General features: G+C 39.3%; 2 protein-coding genes across 2 annotated transcripts; one reads left to right on the top strand and one right to left on the bottom strand.

The window, feature by feature from the left end:
* The first annotated feature begins 223 nt into the window (after nt 1–223).
* Nucleotides 224–1663, top strand: LOC118404953 (carbohydrate sulfotransferase 11-like). Its single transcript, XM_035804359.1, has 2 exons — nt 224–361; nt 886–1663. Exons 1-2 carry the CDS (start codon nt 239–241, stop codon nt 1174–1176), a joined length of 414 nt encoding a protein of 137 aa, XP_035660252.1. The 5' UTR covers nt 224–238; the 3' UTR covers nt 1177–1663.
* A 6039-nt stretch (nt 1664–7702) lies between these two features.
* On the bottom strand, nt 7703–9481 carry LOC118404871 (C-type lectin mannose-binding isoform-like). Its single transcript, XM_035804250.1, has 3 exons — nt 9469–9481; nt 8874–9125; nt 7703–8593 (listed from the first exon to the last, which is right to left on the bottom strand). The coding sequence occupies exons 1-3, from the start codon at nt 9479–9481 to the stop codon at nt 8379–8381; spliced, it is 480 nt and encodes a 159-aa protein (XP_035660143.1). The 3' UTR covers nt 7703–8378.
* Nucleotides 9482–10425: the final 944 nt, after the last annotated feature.

Here is a 10425-nt window from a genome sequence, read left to right as displayed (position 1 = left end):
CTTGTTTTGACATTTTCTTATAATTATTGTCTATCAGTATAGTACTGAATAGGGATTGGCGTTCGTATTCATATAATTTACAATCTAGTAATTTACAATCTAGTAAAAGATATAAGTGGTCACAGAATTTACATGTTCTAAGGAATACGGTTATGCCTGCCGGATTCTTTATACTATCCTATACTTTTCAATGTCATTGTTTATTTTTCAGTTTGGCTCCCAGAGAAAGCCAGGATCCATGAAGACTACAGTTGATGACTTTTATCCGGTTCCCTTCCGAGATTTTATCCTGAGTATCATCAACAGAAACTATCCCAATGCGCACTGGGAACCTTTCTTCAGTCTATGTTCTCCCTGTCAGGTATTTTATGTATATCACATCATACAACATGGATTTGTTTCAGAATTCTCGAAATTGAAATGGAGTAATTAGAAGTAATTTGGCTTTGGCTATACTGTATTTTCTTATATTCTTATTTCTTATTTCAATAGCTAAATTTGTCATGACCATGTATTGGACTAAGTGTGTGTGCATCTGTACATGTCCATGTGCATCAGAAAAAAAACGAATTCACAAAAATGAACAAGTGGGAAAGTAATGCTGAAAGTCTGTCAAGTTATGAAAAGAAAATAGCTACACGGCATCAGCTGGTACTGAAACATACAATACGCGCCACCATCGTCGCAAGCTGTATAATTTGAAGTTCAGAAATGTGACTTATCCCCCCCCCAAAAAAAAAACAAAATCTTAAACGACCCATTTCATATGACCATAAAGAAGACAGCAGGGTCCCAAACATCATTAGGCATGCATAATACAAACCTACTTACTTGTATTATTACAATGGTTTCGCCGTACCTAACTGTACCTTCCTACTTAACTAGGTTAAATACGACTTCATCGCTCATACCGACACCCTGGCAGAAGACCTTCGTCTGTTCTTCCACAAGATTGGTGTTGAAGGGAAGGACGGCATTCTCCCGAGACAACACCCCACACGGGCTAGAACGGGCTTCGGCAACACCTTCCGACAGGTCCCGACGGAGGACATACGTCATATCGGGGAAATTTACAAACCGGACTTCGAGATGTTCGGATACTCGTTTGAAGAAGACCTTGCCATTATTGAGCGCGAGAAGAGGGACGCATTAAAACAAGATATTTCAGTTCAGTGATTAGTCAAAAGTCAAGATTTAGCCAAACTTAGAGTCTCTTGCTCTAAGGCTTCAGAAATCGGTAATGCAGTAAAATAATTTGGACATAACAGATCAGAGTGTAATGAAATAGTATGGAGTGAGACAGCCAAAGGAAAAGAAATGAAACAAAGGTAATAAGATCGCTGTAAGAGCATTGCAATGAATTATACATGAGTAGACGTTATATATGTGATTTGTCATGCCATGGAACTAATAGTTTCAAAAGACACTGCCTTTACAGCAATTTTGCGATAAATCGTGTTGAGACAAACTTTACATAAAATTGTAATAAAACATTAGTCAGTTCATTCTTATGTAAGTAGGTACAATCATGTTTCACGTAATGAGTTATTCACATTCCTCGAATCAAATACAACAGATTTTAAGAGACTTAATGCTACAGATAGATTTGATTATGATATTCAGATGTAACAACTCCCACAATGCTAAATTAGGTAAATATATAAAAGACTGCTTTGTCATAAGAAAAAATGCCAAAACCCATAATTAGCCCCACTCGATTGTAGTACAATATCGATGATTTAGGCTAGCTCTTATTGTTCCAGACATTAGGTTGACTTTCATTCTATATTAATAATCTGCATATGTACTATGTTTGATACTTGTTTTAGTAATAAGGATGATAATTTTGTTTCTTCCTTTTTTTACCATACATTGTACCGTGTACGATCGTTGCGCAATAAAGTTCTTCTTCTTCTTGTAAACGCATATATGAATTGAATCAGCCCAAAACAAATCGCGTTATTGTTGGAATTTGGGCAGATGTTTCCTGTAAGACATCTCGAAGTTGTGTGTGGATGGTGTTAGTACTAACTTGTGTGTTGTACAGCCTCAAGTACATTTTTGTGGAACAGATGTAGTGTTTATTAGCACCAATTACAGATGTAACGGGTACTGGGTAGTATTCAATATAATGTTTCATGTATTTTGAATAGTATTCAGCACCAAGGACAAGTGGTGGAATGTTCTAAATACACTATTTTACGTAATGAGCTATTCACATTTCTAGAATCTATTACAGCAGATTTCAAGAACCTCGATGCTAAAGACAGATCTGTATATATCTTTAGATGCCACAACTCCCATAATGCAAAGTTAGGCAAATATATCAAAGACTGCTTTGTTATTAGAAAGAATAATGAAAGCCATGATTAGCCCAACTCGATTGTAACATTATATCTTGGTTTAGCCCTTTTTGCTATGTTAATAAGGATGCTAAGTCTTATTCTATACACCTATTTTGTACTTTGTGTAATAGTTGTTGCCATACATTGTACCGTATACAAATGTCGTGCAATAAAGTTCTATGTATCAATGAACTATAGATACCAATGACAAACACTGAAACTGAAGAAAAGGTACGTTAAAATGTTTTATTTGTGTTTGTGTGTTTTACAGGTGTGACGTTCAGTATCAAGTGTGTGTTTAATAATGTGTTCATCCTTGAAGAGATTCATTAGTCACGTGTGTTCACAGTAAATAGGATTTTTCATCAACCAGTGACTGTATGAAAGGTAAGTACACCCACCTCCACATTTTCGATGGCTATCAGTCCATCTTGGTCACGGAATGACCTAGTTCTCGCGAGAGTTGGGAAAACTATGTCAGGACTTGCGTGGATCTTCCGCCCCTCACCCCGCCTCCTTGCGGACTAGGGGTAAGTAGGACTTAGGCAGCTCCAAGCCATCATTGCGGTTTAGTTTCGCACCTTCAAGCTGGATGTGAACTGCTTCTTTAACCTTTCTGTGGGCTTTACGTGGTTCTTGGTCGATAATCTCAATGGTGTCTAAGATAGACTTGGTGGTAACGATGTGGCGCGACTGGAGCAGATGTTGGCTCAGTGCGGATTTGCAGTCCTTGCAGACAGAAAGGCATACGCCAAGGCTGTCCCATATCTGCTCTTTTATTCATCCTCACAGTAGAGATTATGGCTGTAAAGATCAGACAGGCACAAGACGTGGACGGAATTAAAGTTAAAACCCATTCTAATGAAACTGTTGACATTAAAATCTCACAGGTAGCTGATGATACTACCTTGTTTGTATCTGACCTGACATCAATGGAAAATGCCTTCAGACTTATTCAAGATTTTTGTAGTGTCAAACCTAAATTTAAATGTTAAAAAAATGTGAAGGTTTATGAATTGGATCCAATGTCGACAGACAAGACACCCCCTTGGGTATATCTTGGCCAAAGACATAGAATATATAAAATCCTTAGGTATATACTTCTGTAACTCATCCCTACACCATGAATGTGAACTTCTAAACTTGGAGAAAAAGATAGAAAGACTGAAAACCACACTTCAAATCTGGAAAGGTAGAAACCTATATGGAAAAGTTACTGTCTTAAAATCCCTTGCCCTTTCACAAATAATCTATAACATGTCTATGATTCTTACCCCACCTTGGGTGATAAACATTGTAAAGACAGAAATGTTTACTTTCCTGTGGAATGGTAGAAAATATCGGATTAAAAGAGATATTGTTAGCCAACCTATTGAGTTGGGAGGATTAGGCCTCACAAACTTAGATATCCAAAGACAAGCCCTGCTTGCATCCTGGATACCAAGATTAGTGACGAATGACAACGCAAGATGGAAAGTTATTGCTTTAACATTTATAAACTCCCTTGGTCAAGACAATTTACTATTACATATGGACTTTACTTCTGATAAAGATGGTCCTGACATGAGTAAATTCCCCACATTTTATAAACAGGTAATATCAGCCTTCCACTCTGCTGGTGGTGGAGGTAAGAACAAACCCTCTAGTGTAAGTGAAATAATGGGTGAAACTATATGGTGCAACAAATATATAAGGTCACAAGGTAAAACAATTTTCTTTCCAACCTGGATAAATAAAGAGATAATATTCATAAAAGAGATTTTCCCCTTTGACAGGTTCATGTCTCTAGATCACTATCCTCAGCTTAACCTAAACACAAGACCTAATGGTATTATTGAATATAACGTTATAACTCTGTTTCCAGCTATACCTCTTACATGGAAGAATGCAATAAGAAACCATAGAGGCCCAATTCCTTATCAAAGATTAGAGCTTAACACCATTTCCCCATGTATATTTGATGGTAAAACAACAAAACAAATCAAAAGCAAGAACGCCTGCAAATTGTTTTACAATACAATAGTGCAGGCACTGGCCAAGGAACCAACATGCTGTAAAAAATGGCAATCCATATTTCCTACTGAAACCCTGACTTGGGACAATATCTGGAGATGGTTAAGCACACATGCCTGTAAAGACACTAAGTTAGCAGAGTTAAACTACAAACTATTACACCGGATATTACCATGTGCGCACAATCTGCAAAAAATGGGGTATCAAAGATGAAACTGGACATATATATGATGCAACATGTACCCTTTGTAGCAATGGAAACTTAGAAGATTATGAACATATGTTCTTTAAATGTGAAAGACTGTGTAAATTCTGGGAATTAGTTAACACATATGTACCCTTGCCCAACATAGAAATTACTTTTCAGGAGATTTTATTTGGAAAAAATGATCATTTAATAACTGCTAAAAACCAGAAAAAATACCTTTACTGTTACTGTGGCTAAATGGACAATCTTTAAAACTTGGATCTGGCATAGAAAAGACCCACTCCTGTGCATAACTAACCCCGTTAATGTCTTTGAAAAGGACTTCGAAGAACGGATTTACAATTGTAGACTGACAGCCAATGTAGATTGATTGTACAAATTTACTATTGATATTTTTGCATGAACCCCACCTATTGTTAGACTACTCCATGTTTGATCATAGTGTAGTAACAGACTGTACATATTCCTTAAGGTTTCCCAATATTTTGACAAATGTACTACATGTATTTGTCTTTCCTGACTGTTCCACTGCCAATGTACTGCATATTAAGTTACACATGTAATTCGTCCAGACACACCAGTATATGTCATCCCTCCATGTGCAATAGTACTCGACTGTACAAACACTAGTTTTAGTGGTTGACAAATGTACCATAGTTGTTGTTGTTTTTAACAAAAAAAAAACTGTTTGGCTTCCTCTATGTCTGTCTACCTCTCTGTCTGTAAGCCTATCTCTCTACCTCTCTGTCTACAACCCTGTCCGTGTTACTCTTTGTCTGTCTACCTCACTGTCTGCAAGCCTGTCTGTCTGCCTCTCTGTCTGTCTGCCTCTCTGTCTGTCTGTAACTCTGTCTGGCTTCCTCTTTGTTTGTCTACCTCTCTGCCGGCAAGCCTGTCTGTCTGACTATATTTGTCTGCAACCCTGTCTGTCTTCCTCTTGGTCTGTCTGCCTCTCTGTCTGCGAGACTGTCTGTCTACCTTCCTGTCTACGACGTCTGTCTGCAACCCTGTCTGGCTACCTCTATATCTGTCTACCTCTCTGTCTGCAAGCCTGTCTGTCTGCCTCTCTGTCTGTCTGCTACCCTGTCTGGCTACCTCTTTGTCTGGCTACCTCTTTGTATGGAAGCCGGTCTGTTTGCTTCTCTCTCTCTCTGTCTGCCTCTCTGTCTGTCTTCAACCCTGTCTGGCTACCTTTCTGTATGCAAACCTTTCGGTCTGACACACTGTCTGCAACCCTTCTGGCTTCCTCTTGGTCTGTCTACCTCTCTATATGTCTGTTAGATTGTCTCTCTACATCTCTGTCTGTCTGCAACGCTATCTGGCTTCCTCTTTGTCTATCTACCTGTTTGTCTACAAGGCTGTCTGCCTGCCTCTCTGTCTGTTATCCTTTCTGGGTTCCTCTTTCTTTGTCTACCTCTCTGTCGGCAAGCCTATCTGTCTGATTATATCTGCAAAACTGTCTGTCTGCCTCTCTGTCTGCCAGTATCACTGTCTGGCTTCCTCTTTGTCTGTCTACCTCTATGTCTGCAAGCATGTCTGTCTGCCTCTCTGTCTGTCTGCAACCCTGTCTGACTTCTTATTTCTCTGTCTGCCTCTCTGTCTGCAAACCTTTCGGTCTAACGCACTGTCTGCAACCCAGTCTGGCTTCCTTTTTATCTGTCTACCTCTTTATCTGTTTGTTCGCCTGTATCTCTACATCTCTGTCCGTCTGCAACCCTGTCTGGCTTCCTCTTTTTCTGGCTACCTCTCTGTCTGCAAGCCTGTCTGTTTACCTCTCTCTCTATCTGTCTGCCTATCTGTCTGTCTGCTACCCTGTCTGGCTTCCTCTTTGTCTGTCTACCTCTCTGTCTTCAAGCCTGTCTGTCTGCCTCTCTGCAACACTGTCTTGCTTCCCTTTAATGGCATGACCGTTTTTAATTGATGTTTGTAAATATTGACCATTGTATGTACGTTTTTATTTTTTGTGTGAAGTCCAGGGAGATTGGTGGCGTGCACTAGGTCACGTCACTAATAAATTTTCTAATGAAGTCTCAAAGTCTCAATGCTTGGTATGTTCGTTTTGTGCGTAACGTGACCTTGACGCATGATGACCCAAATCATGCTTTGTATGTTCGTTTTGGAATCACGATTAAAAAAAAACACGAAGTAAATCCAATTTCGCCCATCAGGCTACACGTACACCTGAGGCGTTGTGTGTTGACGTCACCGAGAAAGAGAACGCCGTTCGGTGACATTGTGCCAAAGAACGTCAAAGGCGACGTACATTTCATATCAATTGTGTTCGAGATTTATGACGTCATGATATACCTTCTTCTCTGTTTTCTTTCTGTTTTTGTGAGTGGCGGCCGATATAGATACACGGCTCGCTGGTGTGCTTTTAATACAAGTAGCTGTGATCAAAGGTTAGTGATTTGTGTGTATGTGTTGGGTCATCGTTTGAATGCTTAGCGTGACTGATATAGCTCTCAGATAACACTTGATGTCTGGTGACGCAACATTTACCGTCTGCGCCTAAACCCCACAAAGGCCTAAAACCATTGAAACCCCTTTTCTGGTAGGATTTTAAGTAAAATCTTGGCAGTCTTAGAGTGTCTGTGGTAGAGAAGACCCTATACTTGTTGAATAAGCTGTATAAATACCTTACTCCATCTTGGGGTTTTCTGCACCGGTGCTCCCATGAGGTAGTGGAACCGTCACCAGATGCCCTTTTTCAGCCAACAGTAACAAAAGAGCTCTGCCTGAGAGGGGGTCTATCTGCAGGCTATAGGTAGCCATTTAGAATTTCTTGTAAATGTGTTTGATGACATTGAACAAAACAGATTTCAATGATATTCTTTGACGAATTTTTGTACTGTCATCAGAAAAGTTATAACGTGCCCTATACAAGCCTTAAAACTTGGGAGTTGGCCGAGAAAACGAAAACTCGCGAAACTTTCACAGCTGTCTCTCATGGGATAACTTGAATACTAGTCATAGATTTGTGGTATTTTGTAACGTTCAAATACAATAGAATATAGTTCCAGACACTGTTTTAGAATGAATATTCATTTAATGCACAAACTTTAAAGCTTTTACAGTAATCAAACTTCAAGAGGCAAAAGATTTATACATTGACTAGGGAAAATACAACTTCAAATATACCTTCATAGTAGTCTATTGGTCTTATGTTCTGAAACAGATGACAAAAAATGGATAAGTATATAATCGCATTTATATCCAATAGTTTGTAGTAGAAATAAAGAAACTCATCCGGTCAGATACTTGGATATCCTACACGTACTATTTGAATTAACTGTTAACGTTCATTTGGAACAGATTAAGCTAAAACACCATTCGTTTTGCTGTGGTTTTCGCAGCACATTTTTCTCATGTTGCACAGAACAAAGTTATTTCACCTGGGGCGTATACTGTGCCACATATGCCATGCGTTGTATCTATTAGAAAGTGCCATTATGAAATTGTACGTATAAAATCTAATATATTCATGGAAATCTAATTTACTAGATGACTTGTGAATGAATGCAAACAAAGTGACAGAATACAGCTGAGAGCACAAAACATCCTAAGGCCACAGTAAGTGCATTTGTTTTTTTTTTATCCATGTTGTATTTTTCTCTCTGCAGAGCATACCATACAAAAATGTAGTTGTTGCGGCCTAATGACTCTTGATGATTATTAGAAACACATTTTATGATATTTGCATACATATTGCAGTCAAGCCTGAATTACATGCCTCTCTACCGAGACTTTGCCGTTAACCTCTGCGTCTGTCTTACAGTGAAAGGCAGATGTTCGTATATTTGGAAGTGAGGTTATTGCTGGGCCTGATGGTCAAGATGACGATCATGACTATTTCCTGGCACGTTGCTGTTGCCTGGGTCTGCGTTGGACCTGTCACCGCTGGCACTGAACTGGCAGACAAAGTGTTCCATCCTCTCACATGGTTGGTCATCCCAACGGAACCCTGCTAGTGGCCACAGATGGACACAGTCCTGGTCAGAGGATGTCGATGCGTCGTTGGGCTCACCTGCAAAATGATTGAAGGAAAGGAATGGAACAAATATTTGGTAAGACTACCCGAACCACACATGTCTTCAGCTCAAGATCATCAAAATCATTTTTTTCCATTCGCATGTAAATCCTTTTTTTTTCTCGCGGCTAATATGCGTTTCATGCAAACATGACATCTATGAAGAAGAAATTCTACGAGTACATGATAAAGTTCGTCCTTTCAGTGGGGTTTATAGATTTTTTGTGTGTGCAATGAATGATTAAGGGAACAGACTTATCGTAAATCTATGCCTCACCTGGTGACCAGTAGGTGTATCCCGACCCCAAGGGAGTGCCATCACTCCACATGAACTGTCCTTCATTCCGGCGGTCGTCCAGTCCGATCCAGGTGTCTCTGTCACCTACAAGCTGGATGATGAAGAGCTGAGTGCCCTCATCAGGTATGGTTGCCAGGATACCACCGTACCCTGCACACGTTATTTCTGCGTCAGTGAAAGTGGCGGTGTTGAGGACCAAGCTGTAGCAATGCTGTTGGTGCCTGGTGCAGTCTTTAAAAAATGAAAACAGTCATTATTATTAGTAGATGCGTCCGGTTTGCCGATATGAAGACGTATAAACGCATCGGAGTAGAAACTTGATGTTCTAAACCACCATTGTCTGAACATAAAATAGAAAAACAGCGTCATGCGAAAATAAATGGAATGCAAAATTAAAAAAACAAACACAGACATACAGGTAGCTAAAGCTTAACCCTATTCAGACCGGGCTTTTTTGGTCATCCCTGGCCGGGTGGGGGGGGGGGGGGTGGTTGGGTGGGGCTTTTGAGGCCCTCCACTTTTAAGTCCTATAACTCTAAAACGACGTAACATAAGGCCACAAAATTTTCAGGACGTAATTTCGACATAATATCTAATACGTATTTGACGTTTGACGTTACGTTGACGTAAGATGACGTAATTATGACGTCATCAATTTGATTATATTGGCCGGTTCCATGAAAAAAGGGCATTCTCAGAAAACTTCAAGTTATAGTCAAAAAATGTAACAACAAGTACAGATAACAGAATAATAATGCTTATTACGACTTGTGTTGCCAATAGAAACATCAATGACGTCAAAATGACGTCATACAATGACTTCATGCACATCTAAGATACGAGTTGGGCTCCGCCATATTATATCGACCACCTTGAATTTTTAAAAATACTTTTTTGCAACAAATAACCACAAAGGGCAATGGAAAGAGACTAGATTCATTCATTTAGATGGTTTTTGATGAAAAAATACCAGGTGGTTACAAATTTTAAGGGATAATGAGCTTGTTATTCTTGATCTGGCCATACTGTCCGCCATCTTGGATTTTGGGCTGATGACGTCATCAAATTAGCATAATTTATGCATATATAATTATGAAAGATATGCTTAATAATATAAGATTTTATTTATGTAACAAAATAGCAGTAATATAGCAAATCAATGTGAAAAATACATTGTTAGAACAAAAAATTGTGATTTTTGGCAAAACTGTCTGTCAACAAACGGTTGCCATGGCAACACGAAAAAATGGAAAATTTGTCAAATTTTCAAAAATTGTTGCTAACAATATTTTAGGAAAACTCACCAAATTTGGTGGCTCTAGCGTAAGTAGTTCTGGCGTTATAGGACATCGAAGTTAGCGCGGGCCTCAAAAGCGCCCCCCCCCCCCCGGTCTGAATAGGGTTAACTTTTTTTCAGCAAAGAGCCGTGCGTGGAACCCTGTAATACAGATACACGTGCGTGTAACTACCGTAGAGAAATCTGTTCTTTTTGGAGATGGCATACGTTTGTACGCTAGGGACGCACTGTTTG

The sequence above is a fragment of the Branchiostoma floridae genome, chromosome 17 (genome assembly GCF_000003815.2).
Source record: "Branchiostoma floridae strain S238N-H82 chromosome 17, Bfl_VNyyK, whole genome shotgun sequence".
NCBI lineage: Eukaryota > Metazoa > Chordata > Leptocardii > Amphioxiformes > Branchiostomatidae > Branchiostoma > Branchiostoma floridae.
The sequence above is the reverse complement of the archived record's forward strand: the minus strand, read 5'-3'. Positions and strand labels throughout refer to the sequence as shown.

What these genes read in the sequence shown, in the direction of transcription:
- LOC118404871 (XM_035804250.1), bottom strand. An exon ending in ATACACCTACTGGTCACCAG is followed by an intron (nt 8,594 to 8,873) that starts GTGAGGCATAGA and finishes ATCATTTTGCAG; the next exon opens with GTGAGCCCAACGACGCATCG.
- LOC118404953 (XM_035804359.1), top strand. Translation starts at nt 239, where the DNA reads ATGAAGACTACAGTTGATGACTTTTATCCGGTTCCCTTCCGAGATTTT. An exon ending in GTCTATGTTCTCCCTGTCAG is followed by an intron (nt 362 to 885) that starts GTATTTTATGTA and finishes CTACTTAACTAG; the next exon opens with GTTAAATACGACTTCATCGC.